We start from the raw sequence: 21708 nt of genomic DNA, 5'->3' as shown, positions 1-21708 counted from the left end.
CAGAAGACGAGATGGAAAGGAACGTTATATCGACTACTCTTCCCACAATGCAACGGGGTCGTCGGCGTGGAGGGAGCGAGCGAGCAAACGGGCGAGAGAGGGAGAAAAGGGGGAGCTGTCAGTGGCCGAGCACGGACGCGCAAATTCGCTCGACGAGCTCCACCGCCTGCGAGTTCGGGAGCGTCCAGTGAGGCGGGCCTCGGGCCACGGACACACGCCGGACGGAGGGCAGGGCGTCGTCGCCATGGAGGCAGCAGCAGCGCTCGCCCGGCGTGGATGCTCCGGCGGCCGACGTCATCCATGAGACCCGCCGAGCTCTTGTGGCGCACGAGAAGACGACAAGATGAAGAAGCAGTTCAACCGAATGAGACAGCTGGCCAACCAAACCGTGGGCAGGTAAGGGGCGATTGGGAAGGGGCCGTACGGACGGATGGAGGTCACGCTTACTGCTAATTGATGGCGTGGACAATCACGCACAGGCGCGGGTAGACATGATGCCTGAGGAGCGTTGGGCGCCACCCCCCTCGAGCCCCCGCCCCCTCGGGCACCCTGCAGTGATGAGGCGGGGGTGATGATGATGATGATGGTGGTGATGGCGGTGGTGGTCTAGGTCTCCATGGCCGTCACGTATTGATTTCCACCATCAACATCTAGCTTTTGCTCGCTCAATCTAAATAACATTTCTAATTCATCTATTATTTAAAAGCAGGCACGTCACGATTGCAGTATAGTATAGTTGATGTTGTGCAAGATACTGTGTAGCGGTGCGTATGTTCACTCTTAAGTAATGCTTATGTTGTGTTTTTTTTTTTGTTGGCGTCTGCAGAGTTCTATAGAAAGGGTTTTTATTTTTAATCCTGGACTGAAAGCAGGCGTCTTTAGCAGTCGTACCGGTTCAACGCAAAGATGTGTTAGACATCTGAGATGTGATTAATCCTGCTTAAATCCTTAAAGTATGCCAACTTTCCTTTTTTTTGCTCTTTTTAGACTGTCTTTTTAGATGTGGTATACTATGATGGAAGTATATTTTGTGTAAGTATCGTAAGATGTGTAGTATCGAGTTGGAATTGTACTTTTTGTACAAATTGTACTCCTATTTGGGTTATACTATGTTTTGGTTAGTAGTTGATATCTTATTTGCTTGTGTAAACATTGGCAGTAGTTTTTTGTTGCAGTGAAGAAGAAAATAATTTGCATTTTTGTAAAATTATTGCTAGGTACATTATCAGTCTCCGCCTTTGAATTGACATTTACTGTAAATAGTTATTTTGATCAACCCTTTAATCTCAGCTGGTACACAATACAGTTGATATTAGTGGAATTTAGTAGGAAATAGTTCATGGTATGCTATGTTCTTGACTACCACCTACAGGTCTGGAGAAGAACATTTTGAAGAATATTTCCATTTGACTCGCCATTTGATGCGTGTATTTTCTGCTTCCTTGGTAACGCACTGCCACTATTTAAGGACACGGTTTGGCCCGCTTGTTGTCGGCGCAGTGAGTAAGAAAGTGGGTCGACTTGTCGCCTTTCATCCAGCGAGTTTTAGTCCCTGTTTGTTCAAACGTGCGCGCAGTCTCAGGGGCGCTGATTCAAGCCACCACAAACTAAATTAGGGAGACGCGCTGCTGACTCACTCTCATCGTTTTCCTTCTTGAAATGAAAAGCGATATCGTCTTCATCTTTAAGATAGTTGTGCTCTGTGATTGGCTGGCGACCATTACAGGGTGTAACTTGTGCATTGGGATAAGCTCCAGCACCCCCACCAGATGTTAATTTGGCTGTATTGTTGGGATAGCTTCTTTCAAATTTGGGGAAAACATATATTTTTGTCCTTTTTAATACATGACATTTTATTACACAGGTATGGGAGATAGAACATGGGGAATCCCAGGCAAAAAGAAGTCATGCGAGTGGTGTCCCTCCCAGGCAGATGTGGGTCGCGCCAGGTTCAGACGCAGTTCAGCTCATCTCCAAAACAGGCAGCGTGCGGCGTTAATCCCGCCTAAAACTCTGTGACTGAGCGCTAAAGTGTAAAGCTAAAGCGTAAAGCTAAAGCGTGGATGTTACCACAGAACGTCAGAGCGGGGGCTTGGCCATTTTGACTTCATTCCTCGTTTCCATGGCGACAACACCGTAAAGACCAGCACGGAAAGGCCAGATGAAGGAAGATAGTCGGCCGCCCTCGACGTGACGTGGGATTTGCCTTTCACATTCCTAAAAAATCTCGCCGTGGGTTTCGGATTCGTGACTCGTTTGGCCCCAGAAGCTAAATGTCAGACTATTATGGGATGCTTTCTTGCCCGTGTTCTTGAATTTTTTTTTTGCAGTCGTACCAGTCCTGGGTGTTTTTTGTGCAATATGAATTCAATGGCGCGGTGTATGAGTGGTTGAAAAGTCTGCCTCGCAGTTCTGAGATCGAGGGTTCAATCTCCGTTGAGTTTGTATGTTCGTCCTATGGCTATTAACCCTTAAATCTGGCTAATTGTCAATAGTTGTGTTTTCAGATACATCGTAAAGCCCGACGTCGCCGAACGCCACGCGTGACGTGACCTCGTTCAGACGTTTCCACGGTAACGGTCCTGGCCTCCCGTAACCGGGGCAACGGCTATTGTGCCGTTTACCATCCGCCATTCACCGTGATACAAATGTAGAGTTGATCATTTGCTATTGTTATTTTTTTTTCTTCCTTCTAAAATCAGCACTTTATTCCAATTGTGGAGATTGGCATTCATTGGCTGTCAGCGTCCAATCGTTTTTGACTGTGTTGCCATGTTGGAATTTGTCTTTGTTCAGAGAGAGAGTGAGCAAGTTTAGGGGCAGCCCAACTCCCAGTTGGATTCTTTTTGGCCACTTTGGCCTTTGTGCTGCATTTTAATGAGCTTCCCTTTCTGGGCCAGCTTTGGTCACGTCACCCCCACGTTTGTCATGCAACGCCATGTCGTATTTCATTCAGGAAAGTCCCACATAATGCCATTTCTGATGTCCAATCAATGGGTTTCTAGCTTCTACTTCTACAGCCTTATAATTGAGAATATTTTTCAGTTTTTTTAGAATTTTGAAAGAACTAAATCATGTTTCCAGTGATTTTCTCAATCAAAAAAGCACCATTTTGACTTTTTTTTGTAAATGTTAATGCAGATATTTGGCTATGTCAACAATCCACATAGTATACATTGTACTTGTTAAATTTGTTATGACAACCCAAGCAAACCGCAAAAATCTCATTAAAATATTTCAACTTGTGTTGTTAGTGACAAGTTGCCATCCGCTCATTATCCCCAGGCTAATTAACATACTCGCCCGCCATGGGAGCTTACACGACGCCGTAAAAAAACCGCGTCTGTTTACGCCGACGCATCTGGCGTGGAATTCCGACCCCGCAGCGTCTGTCCATCACGCCGCAAGTTGTTTACGCAAAAAGCGCGTCAAGTGCACTCGTTCCGCCATCAGAATACGAGCGTTGTGCTCATCCCCGGATGACATCATCCTAGAAAGTATTTCCTCCCGCTCTGCCGTTACCACGGCGACCATCGGCTGCGAGCCAATGGGTGCAGACCCCAACAATCTTTTAGTCCAGGACATTGTTTTGAAAAACAAAAATAAGAGAGAATTTCACTTGTGTACTTGGGAGGTCATCTGGAACCATGTCCCAATTTGACCCCGCCCACTTTAACAAGAAGGTTGGCACGCATCGGGGCTGGTCGTCACGGCGACATTTAACAGGGAGATTGACGGCCAAGTGAGAGGACCAGATAGTCAGGACTGGTTTCTCCTCCCCCTTCCTCCTCCCTCTTCCTCCACCCTCCTCGTCTTCCTCACTCGCTGCCGTCCCTCCCGCCCGATGTGGAAGAAAAAGCTGCGTCTCAGCAGGGCTCGAGTGCAGCTTCTGTGAGTTGTTTTCGTTTAAATATCTTATATGAAGAAGGATCGGTCGGCTACGTCGGGATGATGATTTATTGACGACGTCTTTTGGCTTTATTGACTTTACTGGCTCACAACCCGCATTTGGTTTTGTCCGCAGTGTACTTTTCATTTAAAATGACCTTGTTTGAGTTACAGCCTCCTTTTTAATCATCTAAAAACCACATGGGACTCTGATCCAAATGAAGTGTGTTTTTTTTAGACATAATTTAACTTATCCTCACATGGATCTTTATTTTTTACTTCATCATCTCCTTAAATTGTTCTCAGAACATCCCCAATACTCTTGAATCTTTTTTTCCCGCAATTTACGCAACGCCATTGTGACCAAACATCTACATTGTATGTGTATTTTTCCCGTTGCCATGGTGACCGTCCATTTTCCAAATGGACCCACATTGAGCCTCTTTTCTGTTTCCCGGCAGGGCCGAGAAAACCGAAGTGTTGAGTGATGACCTCCTACAGGTAAAGAATGACATACATGTATTCCTATGTGCAAAAATTGATTTTATTTTTTAATTTTTATTGTTATTTGTGGCTAGGCGGAGAAGCGGTTGGAGTTGGTCAAGCAAGTGTCGCACAGCACCCACAAGAAGTTGACCGCCTGTCTCCAGAGCCAACAAGGGGTGGAGGTGGACAAGAAGTCGGTCAAGTCTCCCCCGGTGAGAAGACACGTAACGGGGGGAAATGAGTCTTATTGTCATGGTTGTCATGGTGATTCTCTGCTTTTATTTTGTAGAAGAAGCTTCCACTGGCCATGCTGGCGCAATGTATGGAAGAGGGCGCGGCCGTGTTGGGGGACGAGTCCATGTTGGGGTGAGGAAGGACGGATGAAATGGTCCATCGGCGCCTGGAAAATGATGCCTAACAGGATTTTGGTGGGCTTGCAGGAAGATGCTGAAGCTGTGTGGTGAGACGCAGGACAGGCTGTCCCAGGAGTTGGTCCTCTTCGAAGTCACCATTGAGAAAGACGTCATGGACCCGCTCTACGATCTCTCTGAGGTAATGTTCACCAACTGCTGTACCTTTTGAGTGATAAAAAGTGGCATTTTTTGGGAGTATTATTTTTAATTTGATGGGAAAACAAGGACAAAACATTTCTTAAAGTAGGTCAAGGAAACACAGAATGGGTTGAATAGCTCTGTGAACCAAGCAGTTTTTTTTTGAAAACTGTAGCCTAAAAAAGGACTTAAGTACGACTTCTAGTCATAAAAATGAACGTGTCTGTCGACCTCCACTTCAAGGTGATTTGATTCGGCGATTTTGTAATTGAATCCGCATGAGAAGTGCATTGAACAACAATTGTGTATTCTGTTTGTTTCCTGCAGGTGGAAATCCCAAACATCCAGAAACAAAGGAAACATTTAGCCAAGCTAGTCCTGGACATGGACTCGGCACGCACTCGGTCAGTATATATATATCGCGCTAGCTAGCTAGCTCACTCAGGATTTCTGACCTTTGCCGACCTTCTGTTCTCAGCTACTATCAGTCGGGCAGGTCGTCGGGCCTGTCCTCCAACCTGCAACCCAGCGGCGGTAAGTCCGACCACCTGAGAGAGGAGATGGAGGAGGCCGCCAACCGCATGGAGATCTGCAGGGTAAGAATTTTTTTGCGGGAATCCATTTTTCTTCTTCCATTACTATTCGCACGGCTCCAAGTCATTTGTCGGTGTAGCGCTGTACCCGGACATTTCGTCCCCGGACATTTCGTCCCCGGACATTTCGTCCCCGGACACTTGGTCCCCGGACACTTGGTCCCCGGACACTTGGTCCCCGGACACTTGGTCCCCGGACACTTGGTCCCCGGACACTTGGTCCCCGGACACTTGGTCCCCGGACACTTGGTCCCCGGACACTTGGTCTCCGGACACTTGGTCCCCGGACATTTCGTCCCCGGACACTTGGTCCCAAATTTACATTTTGTGAATCCTGACGATAAGCTATTTTGTTTTTGCTCCAGGACCAGCTGTCGGCCGACATGTACAGCTCCATCGCCAGAGAACTGGACTACGCCAGCTACTTCCAGACGGTACGTTCCACGACGCGCTAACACGTGAACTGGCGACGCTAGCTAAACGTAGGGCGTGCCCGGCAGCTGATCGAAGTCCAGGCGGAGTACCATAGGAAGTCGCTGGAGTTGCTGCAGAACATCCTGCCTCAGATTAAAGCTCATCAGGGTGAGTCTTTTTCTCCCTCGCTAACGCCATACATCCCAGAAGTCTAATTTTTGCGGTGCGTTTTTCAGAGTCGTGGGCAGAAAAGCCTTCATACGGGAAGCCGCTGGAAGAACATTTGGAGCTCAGCGGGAGAGATATCGCTTTCCCCATCGAAGCTTGCGTCACCATGTTGCTGGAGTGCGGCATGCAAGAAGAGGTCAGACACAAAATATTTTGTTTTGGGGGGTTTTCTTTCCACATGACCTCATTGACTCCACCCAATTACCCTCCCGGGTCACCTACAATACTTTCCGGAATATAAATAGCATTTTTCATTTACATATTAGCTGGCCCTGTGACTTATATCTAGTTATATAATAATATGTCTCATATCACATTAACAGGTACCTGTTGTTAAGTAACTCCTCCCCCAAACCTGTACTTTATACTCCAGCTAGTGGAAATGATATGCTAACCAATAACTTGACAACGCTATTTTTGCTGGTCTAGTGGTATCTTGATATCATCTTATTAATATAACGTCACAGCACAATTCACAATTGACCCGTGTTGCATTTTTTTTCTTTCCCAGGGTTTGTTCCGAGTGGCTCCGTCCGCTTCCAAGCTGAAGAAACTCAAAGCGTCTTTGGACTGCGGCGTGCTGGACGTCCAGGAGTACTCGGCCGACCCGCACGCCATCGCTGGTGAGCTCGCTAGTTGCTAAAATGTCTTCAAATTAAAGGACTTGACCTGATCCAGATAAAATGACCTCATTGCTATTGAGAAAATCCTCCATAAAATCCAACAAAACAAAAACACTGACCCGCAAATGTTGTTGTGTAGGAGCTCTGAAATCGTACCTGCGCGAACTCCCCGAGCCCCTGATGACATTTGAGCTTTATAACGACTGGATCCAGGCCTCAAAGTAAGCCACCTTCATTGTTTTATCTCACTGAAAGATGGAGAATAGCTTTTAAAACAAAAATGTAAAATATTCTTCTTTCTTCAGCATTCCAGACCAGGACAAAAGACTTCAGGCTCTCCGTGGGGCTTGTGACAAATTGCCCCCGGCCAACAACAACAATTTCAGGTCAGATTTGATCCGCTTTTTTAATTGTTCATCACACCATGTCCCCAATTTTTAAAAAAACTTTCCCACTTTCCCGTCCCGCCACAGATACCTGATCAAATTTCTGTCCAAGCTGACGGAATACCAAGACACGAACAAGATGACCCCCGGAAATATCGCCATTGTGCTTGGGCCAAACTTGCTGTGGACGCACAGTGACGGGTAAGCCACAAATACTTTTGAATTTTGTCCAGTTCTGAGTGGAACTTTTCCAAAGTCACTTCATTAAGCTTCCTTTTGAGAAGAAATGTTCTTCTTCTCGCAGCAACATCACAGAGATGATGACCACCGTGTCCCTGCAGATTGTGGGCATCATCGAGCCCGTCATCCAGCACGCCGATTGGTTCTTTCCTGGAGGTGAGTAGTCATGCCGGGCTAAAAAAACGGAGGATTTCCTTACTCATGGTTTGTGTTCCCTCAGAAATCGAGTTCAACGTAACGGGCAACTACGGCAGCCCCGTGCACGCCAACCACAACGCCAACTACAGCTCTATGCCGTCCCCCGACATGGAGATGACGGAACGGCGCCACAACGAGCAGAGTCGGAGGCCGCTCAGTGTCGCCACTGATAACATGATGCTGGAATTTTATAAGAAAGACGGGTAAGAAACTTCCTTTTATTAAAAAAAAATGTGTGTATATATATGTATTTTAATGCTGCATGAATCCCTATCATGGATTGGTCAGACAGGTTAAATGTCTAATAGCGACCAAGCTAGTTCTGAAGTCCATTTCCCTTTTGGAGCTGATGAATTTGTTTTTGTATTTTGAACCATGCAGCATCAGGAAGATCCAGAGGTACCGTATGAACCTTTTCCCTCCCTTTTCATCTCACCTCGCCGTGAACAAAGTCGCCTCTTGCGTACATTGCGTCATCTTTCATTTGCCGCTTTTCCACCGGGCCCACTCGTCCCAATGCCGGCCCAAAGCGTGCCCAATTCCACTCGAGTTTACTATTGAATTGGTCGGACGTCCCATTATTTTGGAGCGGGAGGGCTGGCATGGAACCATGACTGTGCGTCTGTCTCCCACTACAGCATGGGAGTCAGAGTGATGGACACTTCATGGGTGTCCCGCAAGGGCTCGTCGTCCTCGCGTAAAAGCTCCACCCCGCCGCCGGCGGACGCCGTCGTCCCCGAGCAGCCCGGGGAGCCCTCGGGTTCCCCCTCGGGGTCCCCCTCGCCCACCCCTCCTCCCACTAACAACGAGCGAGCCAGGTAAGGCCCCGCCCCCGTCCTGTTTCAGCCACTTCATCTGCCCCATCCCCAAAAGTCACCCCAGACCAAGTAGCCTTTCGCTGCCCCGTTCAAAAACCTACCTTGAACTTTGACCTTTGGACCCCAAACATGCTTGAAAATGTCTTTTTTTAGCCCCTTTCACTCCGTTTTTATGAGAAAAAAGTTAATACAACAGAATGTATTTCTAGTTACCACATTTAAATGCGAGAAACTCATGTTAGCACTTAGCAATTAGCATCGGATATTGACGTATGTTTACAATGTTTACAGTTCCATTGCTTTACTTGAGCATTATAGCTGACATCTACAATGCCACAGTTTCCGATGGAGGCGATTAGCGCCACCTAGCCGCCATTTTGTGTGCGTGAAAGGGGCCGGCCCCCGGCCCGCCGCCCTCGGCTGCACGCACGGCGTTCTCATGTTGTCTTCTGGCCCCCCTCCGTCAGCCCCCGCATGTTCCACAGCTTCACCTTCCATTGTCGCAAGGCTCTGCAGTGGACCAGGTGACGGCACTTTTTCTTCTTCTTCTTCTTCTACCCTCATCGGGGAGCGCTCCTCCCTCCCCCCCCACAGGGACGTCCATAAAAAACCTCTCTCTTCTCTTTTTTTTTTTTTATCCAGCTCGGACGGGCCTCCGGACTCCTGTAACGCCCGCCCCTCCCCCGAGGAGGAGAGACCGCCTCCCCCTTACCCTTCCCCGTCTCTCCGCCCCCGCCACTTTCCCACCCGAGCACCCCCCGGCACGCGCCCGCTCTCCCGCAGTCCCGAATGCGTCCCGGTCACGCCGGCGGCCTGTGCCCCCCGCCGCACGGGTTACAGCCCCCCTCCCTTCCTCCACTCTCTATGCCCGTCCCCCCCACAACCCCTGGACGTGAATTCCAACCCCCGAACCCAAGGTCCCTCGTCCGAGCGGGCCGACCCCCCGCCCGGCGAGGCCAACGGGTCCCTTTACATCAAACCCCCGCTGGTTCTGACCCGTCACGATCTTTTCCCGAGCACCCCCCTTTCCGTCCCCCCTTCTTGGGCCACCTGTAGCCGAGACCGAGGACGCAAGGCGGCTAGGTAAATGCCAGAACAATGTCTTTTTTTTCTCCCCCAGGCAAGAGGTGGGGAGCGGCGGCCTTTTTGATTTTTTTTTGTGGGGGGAGGCGGTTGCTAGGCAACAAAAACACGTCAAGGCCATGGTGATGAAAGTGGTATGACGTCGTCAAATGAGCCCGTTTGCAAAGTTGCCTGATTTTCTCTCTTTTTTTTTCCTCTGACCTTAGCACTCTGAAGAACAAAGAACTGTCCCCGGTGATTGGCCAGAAAGGATTCCAGTCCTCGCTGTCCGAGCACAGTCCGCACACGCTCCGGAGAGGTACTAAAACTTTCACATTTTTAATATCTAAGTACTGTTTAATATCCAAGTACAGTTGAAAGCAGCTCTCAACATGATATTCCTAAGAGAGAGTTTAATATGTAAATGTTGACTGTTTTCTTTAGCCAAGAAGCTGGCTCCCATCCCACCAAAAGTTCCCTTCAGCCAAACGGGAGCAATGTCGGAGCCCTCCACGGGTCAGCCGTCTCCCGTCAGCCTATCGCCGACGCCCCCCAGCACGCCGTCCCCGTACGGCTTGGGCTACCCGCAAGGTTACGGCGCCGCCTCTCTGTCCTCACCGCCCTCGCTGGGGGGGTCAGCGGCGGGCAAGGCGCGGCCCACTCCCAAGCCACCTCGACAGAGGCCCAGCCTGCCTCCCCCGCAGCCTCCCCCCACCCCCGGGAGTAGCCCTCAACCACTGGAGAACTCGTCGGGGATGCTGGACGCCTTGTCTCCCGGAGAGAGCATGTCCACAGGTACGCAAACTCCCAAATATAACCCACAAAAAGTGTGTGAATGGGTGTGTGTGTGTGAAATAAGCATCGGGGACATTGTTAACTATTCTGATGTGTCGTTGTTATTGATCACCTGCAGCCGTTTGAGCCATCGTTGCGTTTGAGGGACGCGTAGGGTAAGCAGGACAAGCCCCGCCCCACCCCAGACCCTCCCCATCTCGGTGCCCCCACCCCACCCATCGCGCCCATTTCGCATGGCTCGTGTGGGTGTGGCTTAGGCAAAAGTGCATTAAAATGAGGCTCCGCTAAGCCTGGCCAGCGACTGCCCGCCCGCTTTGAACGTCCACGCCTCTTTTTGTCTCCGCCCTCTTGGCTTCCTTCCTCCTCACTCCCCCCTACCCGCCCCCGTGTGTGAATTCACAGATGGTCATTCATTGAGGGTGCGCCTTATAATGCAGTGCGCCTTATAGTTGTAAAAATATTTTAGTCTATTTTATAGTCGTTTTTGACTTGTCTTTCATTTAAAGTAATTTGAAAGGAGTAAATCCCACAAAACGTACTTGGCAGCACCCTCCATCTCCCGGCATGGCCCACTCCCCCTCACCCAAAACCCCCCCTCCCCAGCCATCCAAAAGAAGCTTTGACCTTTTTTTTTTTTTAATAAAAAAATGTTCTTTTTGTCCTCCCTTTTAGATTCCTTCTGCAACCTTGACATTCCCATCATCGACATGGAGCTGGACGGCCTCCTGGACTTGGCGCACATCTCCCACCTCGGATACTCGCTGGCGCCGCCGGACTCCAGGCGCCTCCGAGTCGCCGAGTCGGAGGACGGGGACGATGCGGAAAGCACGGTGCTATGACGGCACCCCCCCACCAAAAAACGTCCTCCCCCTCCGCCAATGCATTTACGCATAAACGTTTCATTTTTTTAATGTTTTTTTTTTAAATTTTATTTGTTTTAGTTTGCCTTATTTGATGCCTTGAACGCCACACGCCAGCTCTTCCACAATCGTTGCATGGACATCCATCCGCCCAAGGGGGCCACCACAGTGGGCGTATCCTTGACATGTAGGTACTACTAACAAAAAAATGTCTTGATGAAGATTCATTTAGTGAAAAAAGTATTTATTGTCTATACTGTACATTTGCAAAGTTTACGATTCCTAATCCAACATGAATGGCATTTTATTTTGAAGGAGACGCATCCATATTTGAGTGCGCTTAGCAAACAACTATTTGTGACTATTTTGCAACTATTTTCCCGTTCTTCTATTTTCCCAACAACTATTGGAAATTCCACATCACCCAACTTTACTATACTAATAGAATTTAAAAATATATATATTATATCCAGATTTCTTTCATCCCTCCAAAATGTTTTCACCAAATTAGCATCCTCCTTTAAATTATGTGATAAAATTCAAATTGAATGTATGGTTTATGTGCAATTGTGACTATAACAAAGTCACTTATTTCGACCATTCAAATTATTTATACATTAATAACTGAACACTTGAATGTCCCCTGAGGATTATTTTAGGAATCTTTCAAATATAGAAGCTGTCCCGAAATAGAGCTCGCAGTGGACCGTTTTTAGCCCGCCGGCCATATGTTGCACACCCCTGTTGCGCAATAGTCTGGCCACTAAAAGAATTCACCTGTTCTTTTTCCTCCGTCCTATTTCGAAAGAAAGATGCACTTTTTTTTGTTGTTTCCACGCGTAGATTGGCCACGTGCCGGCGTGTGAATAGACGCCCCGTTTATTTTGAGCCGAGTATTTATGATCCAGGCGTTTGTTGCCAACGCTTTTTACTTGACACCCAGCGGTGGGCAAAGAGAAGCTTTCCAACACGGGACCAGACATTCCTCTCGCTTGTCACGTGCAAAAATGACTCCTGTAAATACATTTGTGTACATAACACGCTGTGTATATAGTGACTTCAAATCTAAATATATATGTAGATGTAGACTTATAAGGGAGGCTGTCTGGTTTGGAATGATGAACACAAACATGTCTTTTTTGTCATTTTTTTTGGATTACAGCACTTATTTTTCACGCCTTTTAATCCCTTGGACTGATTTTCATATTTATTGAATAGAAGTAAATACATAAATGACACAATGGATTTTTTTTTCTACAAATACAAGGGACAGAATAGCCTGTTATGCTAATATAATCGGCAATGTTTACAATATGAGCATTAGATGGAAGCTAATGTGGAACAATTTAATGAATCATCTGTTATGTTTTGATGTTTTGACTTAAGAATTTTTTTTCTGTGTGTGTGTCATGATGTGAGAAATGGTGTTTTTTTTTTTTTTTACATCATTCATTGGAATGTCAATTTAGCAGGTTTTATGTGTGTGTGTGTTGTGTAAAAGCGGGCGGTAATAGCGGTGTGTGTGCAAAAGTGTGCCAGCATGCTTTTTGGACCACACTCTTTAAAAAATGTCCTCATCTGTGATGTGTGTGTGGATTCCATTGAAGATGCATATATTCTTAAGGATGGTATTTTTTAAAAACTGTTTTATTTTGCCCTCAGAGCGTCTCTCAAAGGTGAGCACCAAGTTTTAAAAGAGGAAGGAATCATTTTTTGTGTTGTTGCTTATGTTTATTTTGTAAAGGGGGCAAATGAATCCAAATTCTTTGTTGATGCTGTGGAATTTGGACTCTAAAAGAAATGGGAACATCTTGTCTGAATGGATTCATTGGAATGTGGCAAAAAAATAAAGCTTTTTATATGATGACGTGTTTGTGCATTTAATGCAAGATTTCTAAATTAAACCATTTGGGCATAGCGTTAATAGATGAATGAATGATGAGTTTGTAAAAACTAACCCCGTGACGACTGGGACTCGAACTGTGAACTCGGAATTCCCATGAAAATTGACGATGTATAAGCTTTTCTCACCTTCAGGTTCCTATGGGCTAGTGGCGCAATGGATAACGCGTCTGACTACGGATCAGAAGATTCTAGGTTCGACTCCTGGCTAGCTCGGTATTTTTTTCTTCTAATTATGAATACCATTTTAATTTTTGATGGCACTATTATTATTAATCATGTCCTTTTATATTATGCCTGTCACCACGACGTATTTATATAACGTTACGTCTCATAAAGACTACGTTCACATGTTTATTTGACCTATCAAAGAAATAATCAAAGGTCACGTTCATTTTTAAATACGTTTTCTATCGACTGACTTCATTAAAGCATTAAAACAGCATTTTAACTAAATACTATACGATGTTCATATTGTCTTATTAGACATTCTTGCAGTCCGCAAGTAGCGCACTTGCACAACATCACCACAAGAGGGCGCATATACTGCATTCTGTGACCTACACAACCTTTTAGGACGACGAGCAAGAAGCATCAACACACGGCCTCGCGTCAGATGGGCCGAAAAACATTTCATCTCATTTCTTAGATGAGACTTGTCTCTTATGCGGTGATGTTCATCAGGTAAGTGCATCGGATTGTTTTATTTATCTTGCATTAGATCGCAATAAATGCGTCGATGTTAAAATTATACACGATCGCCATGGTTTAGAAATAGCTCAACCGTGTTTGATTGCTCGACCTCCATGATTTATCTTCCGGTCATTGCACTTTGTATTTTTTTTTAACATATGTTTGATGTTTCGTCATTCCTAGCCACGTATAATAACGATCGGGACAATCGTTTCAAAAAATGGAGTTAGCAATGATTTTCGTACTAAACTGGCATCTTCATCAGTATTTAGTTATTTTTACGTAACTTCCGTGTTGATATCGTCTCTGATCTAAGACAAAGTTTTCTGAATGCATCTTAAAATATGATCTCCCTTAGATATAACTGTCATGGAAGCGGACAAGATCCCCAAATTCTCCTCCAAGGATGAAGAAATCCACTTTTGGAAAACTCTATACGTCAAATACAAGGCAAAGTATGAGATGAGTCGTTGTCTTTTACTCTGAAATGCATGCAAAGTCTTCCATTTTGGAACAGAGTAGTGCTTACGTTTTTCAGCCGCTCCATGTTGCATTACTGCCACTTCTTATTTTTTGCATGATATCTTTGACAGCTACCAGGAGGCCCACGAAGAGTTGCTAGAGTTCCAGGAAGGCAGCAGGGAGCTGGAGGCAGAGTTAGAAGCTCAGTTGGGTCATGCCGAGCATCGTTTGAAGGACCTCAAGTCGGACAACGTCAGGCTGAAGAATGACGTGGAAACTCTCAAGGTGAACATGGCAGTTTTTGAGTTGACGTTTGATTTCTTTCATAGATGAATTGCAGAGCAGCTGAGTGGTACTCGGGTATTAAAATGTGTGTTGCATTTTGTTTTTTACAGGAAAGACTGGAGCATCAGTCTTCTCAGAGCTACAAGCAGGTTTCCGTGCTTGAAGACGACCTGCTGCAGACGCGCAGCATCAAAGAGCAGCTCCTCAAATACGTGCGAGAACTGGAGCAGTCCAACGACGACTTGGAACGAGCCAAGAGGTTCTTTTCCTCCACCCGCCGCCTTTGGGTCAAGGTTGAGCTTTTTTTTCTTCTGGTCTAACCGTTTTTTTTGGTTCAGGGCCACCATCGTTTCGCTGGAGAACTTTGAGCAGCGTCTGAACCAGGCCATCGAGAGGAACGCTTTCCTGGAGAGCGAGCTGGACGAAAAGGAGTCGCTTCTGGAGTCGGTTCAGCGGCTTAAAGATGAAGCCAGAGGTCATTCATCTTTTTAAAAAATCTATATATTAACCCTTGATAATTCTGAAGCTGGAGAGTTGACAGCCAGTCTTCCCTGTTTCAATGAATCGGACATTTATTCCCACGAATGAGTTAAATAATTGACTTGAAAGTTTTACTTATCCGTGTTATTTATTTTTATTTGTTTTACCCCTTTTTATTTCATATTTGAGCATTTATAGTGATGAATAGTTCTTGTAAATGATTGCTAAGATTCATTTCAGCAATATTTGAAGGAAAAAAAAAACAAAAAATGTATAATTTTGCACATGTTGTTCATGTCATTCAAGCCACGTCTCCATTTCCATCTTCTTTTTGCAGATTTGCGTCAGGAGTTGGCCGTGCGCGAGCGTCAGGTGGACGGCAGCCCTACACCGGCGCCTGGGTCGCCCGTCAAGACGGACTCGCCGTCTCCGCCGCTGAGCAAAGGTCTGGACAATGGCCTACTCGCAGGTTAGCCCCATCCCACTTTGCTTTTCTTCATCATAACAAAATTATTGGGATATGGCTATTAACTGGGAACATTTTCTTGTATTTTATTTTTAATTCAAACTTTTGATTTTTTTTTGCAGGCATTTCCACAAGCTACCCCACCAACTCCCCTCTGACACCCTCGGCGCGGATATCGGCACTCAACATCGTCAGCGACCTGCTGAGGAAAGTTGCGGTAAGTCCCTCTTTTCCCCCCACATTTTTGGTACCCTGAATGCATCCCGTTCTCATCACGAGCCTCGTCATCCCGGCAGGTTTTAGAGGCTAAACTAGCCGCCTGCAGGAATCTGGCCAAGGAGCAACAGAGCAGGAAGGCTTACGCTCTGGACAATGGCAACATCCTCAACGCCAATACCAACACGTACTCGCAGTCACTCCACATCACTTATTTGGACAAGGGGTGAGTCTCTTTTTGAATTATTTTCCTACGTAGGTGTCAAAAAAATACAAAAAAAGGCTAGCAGTAAAAAACACTTTAATTTTATTGGAACTTCACACATAATTTAATCAAAAGTGCTCATTATTGTCCACCATTTTGTCCTCTGCAGAGCACCCGGCAATTTGGATCCAGGGACCCTCGCGCCCATCACCATCCCCCCCGCCGGCTCCTCCGCTCCGGTCACTGTTTGAGCGGCACCCCCGCGGACCCTCCTGGGAAATGGTGACCCGTGGTTGACCCCGCGATGAACGACAAGGAGACGGTCAAGTGATATGCAAACACTTTTATTCACTCAACACACAGCAATAGGAAGTCCAAGATGGTCCAACCACCGTCTTTCTTGTCCTTTGGTGGTTATTTATTGCCGTTAAAGATGGTCGCTCCCCGTCACTCGTGCGACCGATCAAAGGTGAGAAAGGGGCGCCGTGCACAGTCACGTCTCACTTTAAGGTCATATTGATCGTTTACATTCCAGTTGCAGGCAGCAAAAAGTCTCTCTTGGCGGCTATTCTAAAACAGTTCATTATTACAGTGGACAAATATTGGAGGAATAAATTAAATGTTGAACTATTTTGATCATTTGGCACTTGTATTTAATGATAACTTTGATGAATGATGCATGAATATATATTTGCAGCTCAAGTTCAATGAAAAATGTTCACTAAACATGTCTAATTTTGGTTTTGCTTAAATTATAGGTTGTACTCAAGATACCGGATCTGATATCTTACAGCATACTACCCTGAAAACAGCTCCAATCTAGGAAGGTAAGTGGGGTCAGGCCTGGTTAGTAGTACTTGGATGGTATACTGCCTGGCAATACAAGATGCTGTAAGTAAGCTCTTATGTTACCAAGTAGAATCACGAGCTCAGTAGTTAGTGGAACAGCCTCACAGCACTGACAGCCTGTGTTCAAATCCCTGCCAGGGATACCAGGTACTTTAAACTCTTAAATTACAAAGGGGAATAAGCTCAAGTGGTAATCTGCTCCCTTTGCATGTGAGAAACAGTGGAATCCATGTATATCAGAGATCCCACTGCTTCTCACATGCTAAGTGAGCAGGTTACCACTTGAGCTAATTCCCCTTTGTAACAACTTAAGAGTTTACAGTACCTGGTATTCCCAGGCAGGGATTTGAACCCAGGCTGTCAGTGCTGTGAGGCTGTTACACTAACTACTAAGCTAGTGATTCCCCTTGGTAATGTAAGAGCTTACTTACAACATCTAGTATTGCCAGGCAGTATACCATCCAAGTACTACTAACCAGGCCTGAACCCACTTACCTTCCTAGATCGGAGCTGTTTTCAGGGTTAGTATGCTGTAAGATATCAGATCCGGTATTTTGAGTACAACCTATAATTTAAGCAAAACCAAAATTAGACATGTTTAGTGCACATTTTTCATTGAATTTGGCCTGCAAATACAAGGTTTTCCAAAATATTTGACCCTATTTTGGGTGTTTTTGTTGGAATGACTTACAATTTTCAGTTTGTGTAGAAACGTTTCAATTTATTGTGTGTAACGTTTAGCATGTCCATCTTTTCAGGTTAAGGGATGGCGTCCACTTAAAAAAAAAAGACATTTGGCCTGTTTAGGGTCTGCTCGGTTGGACTCAGTCATCAAAGAGTGCAGCACGTCTTCTTCACGACTTCTGTAAATGTGCCACCATCTACAAAAAACAAAGTAAATTAGGACTTGGCACCAAAAATGTCAAGAAAATGACTGTGTATGCATACCTAAATCGCCAGGATGAAGTCTTCCTGCGTAGTCTTGGGAAGAGCATTCCAGCAGCCCTTTTCTTGAAATTTTTGCTGCCAAGTCCTCATTGGTTTTGTAGTTGGTGTTTTCTTGGCAGAAGTGGTGAAGAAGGCACGCCGCACTTCTCTTGGGTGAGTCCAACCGAGCATTCTTTAACAGGCAAAATGCCTTTTCTTTTGGAGAGAACGCCATTTCTTAACCTAAAAAGAGAGAAATGCCAAAGGTTACACACAAGCTTTGAAAATTGGAGGTCATTCCTAAGATAATTGTCAACGATTTGCCTATAAAATGGGGTCAAATATTTCGGAGCATCCTGTATATACACCTTAAATATCTTGTTCTCCTTTAGGAAAACCAAGCACTTTTCAGTTCGTTTTTATTTATTAATTCACTTACGTGCAATATCACCTGTGTCCATGTTTGTATATCTAATTTATTTCAATAAAATAACTGACTTGAATAGTCTGGCCTTGTCTCCCTTTTTTTCGGCTACAAAATGAAAAAATGTTTCACAAACCTGATGTTGGCACGACTGCAAATGGATGACAAATTATCCACGTGTTGTTGTCCATATCCTGACGGTTGTAGTCTTGTTCAGCTACTTGCGCTTCTTTTTTGGGCCACCTCCTCCAGCTGTTTATGCCTCCTGTCCAAGACCTCCATCTTTTTGGCGTTGTTCCTCGCACGTTCTTGTGCGCGCATGTCTTCTATGTCCTCAAAGAACTTGTGCCTATGGGAGACAATCAAACCTCAGATTAAAAAAAAAACCTCAAATATGACATTTCTTACAGGTTAAAGACCTTTCAAATTGAACTTGTTCTTACTTCTATACTTGTATGATGACAATAATAGCATTCAATTCAATTAATGGTGTTTTTATTCCCTGCAGGTTGTGAGCTGACCAGTAGAGGGCGCATGGTGCTTGTATTTCGTGAGCTGGCCAGTAGAGGGCGCATGGTGCATGTAGGTTGCGAACTGGCCAGTAGAGGGCGCATGGTGCATGTAGGTTGCGAACTGGCCAGTAGAGGGCGCATGTTGCATGTAGGTTGCGAACTGGCCAGTAGAGGGCGCATGTTGCATGTAGGTTGCGAGCTGGCCACTAGAGGGCGCATGTTGCATGTAGGTTGTGAGCTGGCCAGTAGAGGGCGCATGTTGGATGTAGGTTGCGAGCTGGCCAGTAGAGGGCGCGCGCAAACAACCTTTAGGGCTCTAATACATGCATTTTCTAATCTAGCATGAAAATATAAACAGTGTATGGACAAACTTTTAGTTGACAAATGTTTGGGGGATGTCATTTTAACCCTTTGCAATGAACTGAATTTAGATGTTTCTTAATCATGCATACGGTTTGGGGAGGGGGGCGTGGGGGTGAAACAGGCAGTTAAGTTAAGATTCAAGGGTGGCCAGGTGAGGCAAGTGGAATAGCACGTCAGCCTCACAGTTCTGGGGTCCTAGGTTCGAATTCAGGGGAATGTTCACCTGTGTGGAGTTTGCATGAGACTGCGTGGGGGTCCTCCAGGTACTCTGGTTTCCTCCCACGCTCCAAGAACATGCATAGTAGGCTGATTAGTCACTAGTTTGCCCCTAGTTATGGATGTGAGTGTGCATGGTTGAACTTTGTCTCCATGTGCCCTGCAATTAGCTGGGTGTCCCCCACCTCTGGCCAAGAGTAAGATGGGAAAGGCTCCAGCAACACCTGTGAGCCTAATGAGGATGAAGTGGTTCAGGATGTGAGAGATCATTTAGATTTAGGTGATGATAATCGAGCTAAACGTTTTAAAGTAACATTGTAAGTGTTGTTTTGGGGTTGTGGAGCAATTGTGGAGTGACCTTACGGGTCGTTATGGAAGGCGAACGGTACGGTACCTGTTAAAGAAGGCAGCGGCCAGTCCAACAATGAGCGTCCCGAAGAGAAGAGGCTTAGCGTGACGCTTCCCAGCGGAAAGTTGATGTGGCTTCATCTTAAGACGCTTTTGGTCAAAAACGAGTGGCGTTAATCGACGCCATTCGCCATTCCGACCATGAGGATGGTTAGCAAGTTGCCGTTAGCAAGCCGCCCATTCGTCCGTCCATGAGAAAGGTCCGCAAGCTGCGGGGAAACGACGTTAGAGTGACTAGAGTTCCGGTATAGGATTTCTTTCGTAATGTTATTCCTCAGGAATCAGTTTTTTTCACAATCTTTTAATTGTGTATTTGTTCATATAATTTTATAATATTTGAAATAACAGCGGAATGTGTTTTAGAGTAGTTTTAGTTCATTAGGGTTGCATTTAAAGAGGTGAAACTGTCGGACTAATTTAAGTGACGGATTGCTTCCAATGGACTAAAATGCTACTTTTTTTAAATTATATTTTTATTCCAGGAAAAAGTAAATGTAGAGTAAAATCCTTTTTTTTTATATGAAATGATATAGTAAATAAATACAACTGCTCTGTGGACTTGGGTTCAAATCCTGGTTTGCTCTGCTTAGTAAGCTTATCTAACTTTTCCCACTTAAAAGTACTAAGTATGATCTGGGAGTGAAAAGAGCAAAACCACAAATACTACTAACTATTCTTGTAGAGTGGTGGCCCAGTGGTTAAGTCATCAGTTTCCCACTTCTTTGGTCTTAGGTTCAAATCCAAGTGCTGGCAAAGATTTTCTCAATATTATTCAGGTAAATGAAGGAGACAAAAGTACAAGTACTACTGCTTTCTCTCACAGGGTGGTGGCCCAATGGATAAGTCATCTGTCTTCCACCTGTGTGGTCCTGGGTTCGATTCCCAGTGCATCCAAAGATTTTCCCAATATTATTCAGGTAAATGAAGGAGACAAAAGTACAAGTACTACTGATTTCTCTCACTAGGTGGTGGCCCAATGGATAAGTCATCAGTCTACCACCCGTGTGGTCCTGGGTTCGATTCCCAGTGCAGGCAAAGATTTTCCAAATATTATTCAGGTAAAAGAATAAGTTAAAATGTCTAAGTGTTTAAGTGTATACGTATTCAATGGTGGATGAAGCATTTTGACAAAAAAATGACTAAGTGTTTCACCCCATTTCCAAAGATAAAACGTTTCAACACCTATGTATAAGTGGGGCACGAGTTGGTGTAGTGGGTTGCACACTCGCCTTTGCACGGAGAGAACGTGAGTTCGCTTCCCGGTGTCGGCGGTTCACTGACCAAGCAAGCGGTCGAGGGTCGGCCGAAGGCCGACCCGAGAACGCCTTTCGCACATACAGGTCCATCAAGTGTCTTCCGAACTGCCGAAGGCAGTTCGGAATATAACCTTTTGCTGAAAAGTATGACTAAGTGTTTAATATAAATTAAAAAGTTTATTCTTTTTTTTTTCTTCTTGTTCCATTTTCCAGACTACTTGGTTCGGTGATCAGCCAAAGGTCGACAGCGGGATTCGAACCCAGGTCTCCCACACGGGAGTCCTGTGCACTAACCTCTGCGCCATCCAAGTGTCTACACTTTCCTTAGTAATCATTTCAGTGTCTTTCCAAGAAATACACAGAAACAACTAAGTGAAAATGTGTCCCGACCGGGAATCGAACCCAGGTCTCCCAGACAAGAGACTAGTGAGTTAACCTCTAGGCTACACTTCCTTTGGTCATTGTTGGAAGCTCTTGACTACAAATACAAGAAAAACAATCAAGGGAATAAAAGTCTTACTATATCATGTAGTTTTTTAAAGAGAAATAGCCTTACTATACTATGTCGTTTTTATTTTTACAAAAACGCCTTACTATACTATGTCGTTTTTGTTGGGAAAAAAGCCTTACTATACTATGTAGTTTTTATTTTTACAAAAAAGCCTTACTATACTATGTCGTTTTTATTTTTACAAAAAAGCCTTACTATACTATGTCGTTTTCATTTTTACAAAAAAGCCTTACTATACTATGTCGATTTTATTTTTACAAAAAAGCCTTACTATACTATGTCGTTTTTGACGAGAAAAAAGCCTTACTATACTATGTCGATTTTATTTTTACAAAAAAGCCTTACTATACTATGTCGTTTTTTTTTTTTTTTTTTTTTTTTTTACAAAAAA

At 45.2% G+C, this 21708-nt stretch overlaps 2 protein-coding genes, 1 long non-coding RNA gene and 1 other non-coding gene across 11 annotated transcripts; 3 read left to right on the top strand and 1 right to left on the bottom strand.

Annotated features, from left to right (window-relative positions):
• Positions 1-4: 4 nt before the first annotated feature.
• Positions 5-11497, top strand: arhgap44b (Rho GTPase activating protein 44b). Of its 7 annotated transcripts, none has more exons than XM_077739383.1 (24): positions 5-396; positions 4350-4389; positions 4467-4586; positions 4664-4740; positions 4815-4926; positions 5253-5329; positions 5404-5521; positions 5884-5952; positions 6019-6100; positions 6169-6296; positions 6672-6783; positions 6923-7004; positions 7089-7169; positions 7257-7370; positions 7474-7565; positions 7630-7810; positions 7989-8006; positions 8246-8425; positions 8893-8949; positions 9068-9508; positions 9715-9806; positions 9932-10282; positions 10955-11112; positions 11224-11497. In XM_077739383.1, the coding sequence occupies exons 1-24, from the start codon at positions 344-346 to the stop codon at positions 11341-11343; spliced, it is 2955 nt and encodes a 984-aa protein (XP_077595509.1). In that variant the 5' UTR covers positions 5-343; the 3' UTR covers positions 11344-11497. The 7 variants fall into 7 exon arrangements, with proteins under 7 accessions (XP_077595509.1, XP_077595511.1, XP_077595512.1 ...); XM_077739386.1 differs by lacking the exon at positions 11224-11497 and adding an exon at positions 10401-10437 and having other exon boundaries at positions 7-396; positions 10955-11102; XM_077739384.1 differs by lacking the exon at positions 5-396 and adding an exon at positions 3770-3891.
• Positions 11498-13120: 1623 nt separating this feature from the next.
• On the top strand, positions 13121-16420 carry LOC144211528 (nuclear distribution protein nudE-like 1-A). Of its 2 annotated transcripts, XM_077738872.1 has the most exons (10): positions 13121-13260; positions 13531-13728; positions 14096-14192; positions 14331-14484; positions 14595-14743; positions 14823-14959; positions 15302-15433; positions 15553-15647; positions 15727-15872; positions 16021-16420. In XM_077738872.1, the coding sequence occupies exons 3-10, from the start codon at positions 14107-14109 to the stop codon at positions 16100-16102; spliced, it is 981 nt and encodes a 326-aa protein (XP_077594998.1). In that variant the 5' UTR covers positions 13121-13260; positions 13531-13728; positions 14096-14106; the 3' UTR covers positions 16103-16420. The 2 variants fall into 2 exon arrangements, with proteins under 2 accessions (XP_077594998.1, XP_077594997.1); XM_077738871.1 differs by lacking the exon at positions 13121-13260 and having other exon boundaries at positions 13483-13728.
• On the top strand, positions 13188-13260 carry trnar-acg (transfer RNA arginine (anticodon ACG)). Its single transcript has one exon. It is a non-coding gene; the product is annotated as a tRNA-Arg (tRNA).
• Positions 16421-17400: 980 nt separating the features above from the next.
• LOC144211593 (uncharacterized) lies at positions 17401-19764 on the bottom strand. The gene is made up of 3 exons (XR_013329628.1): positions 19537-19764; positions 18188-18400; positions 17401-17870 (listed from the first exon to the last, which is right to left on the bottom strand). It is a non-coding gene; the product is annotated as an uncharacterized LOC144211593 (long non-coding RNA).
• Between the last annotated feature and the right edge of the window lie 1944 nt (positions 19765-21708).

The sequence above is a fragment of the Stigmatopora nigra genome, chromosome 18 (assembly GCF_051989575.1).
Source record: "Stigmatopora nigra isolate UIUO_SnigA chromosome 18, RoL_Snig_1.1, whole genome shotgun sequence".
In the NCBI taxonomy this organism is placed as follows: domain Eukaryota; kingdom Metazoa; phylum Chordata; class Actinopteri; order Syngnathiformes; family Syngnathidae; genus Stigmatopora; species Stigmatopora nigra.
Note: the sequence above shows the minus strand (reverse complement) of the source record. Positions and strands in the feature narration are given on the sequence as shown.

What these genes read in the sequence shown, in the direction of transcription:
- arhgap44b (XM_077739383.1), top strand. Translation starts at nt 344, where the DNA reads ATGAAGAAGCAGTTCAACCGAATGAGACAGCTGGCCAACCAAACCGTG. An exon ending in GCCAACCAAACCGTGGGCAG is followed by an intron (nt 397 to 4,349) that starts GTAAGGGGCGAT and finishes GTTTCCCGGCAG; the next exon opens with GGCCGAGAAAACCGAAGTGT. An exon ending in GACTGGATCCAGGCCTCAAA is followed by an intron (nt 7,005 to 7,088) that starts GTAAGCCACCTT and finishes TTCTTTCTTCAG; the next exon opens with CATTCCAGACCAGGACAAAA.
- LOC144211528 (XM_077738872.1), top strand. Translation starts at nt 14,107, where the DNA reads ATGGAAGCGGACAAGATCCCCAAATTCTCCTCCAAGGATGAAGAAATC. An exon ending in GACTTGGAACGAGCCAAGAG is followed by an intron (nt 14,744 to 14,822) that starts GTTCTTTTCCTC and finishes TTTTTGGTTCAG; the next exon opens with GGCCACCATCGTTTCGCTGG. An exon ending in ATCACTTATTTGGACAAGGG is followed by an intron (nt 15,873 to 16,020) that starts GTGAGTCTCTTT and finishes TGTCCTCTGCAG; the next exon opens with AGCACCCGGCAATTTGGATC.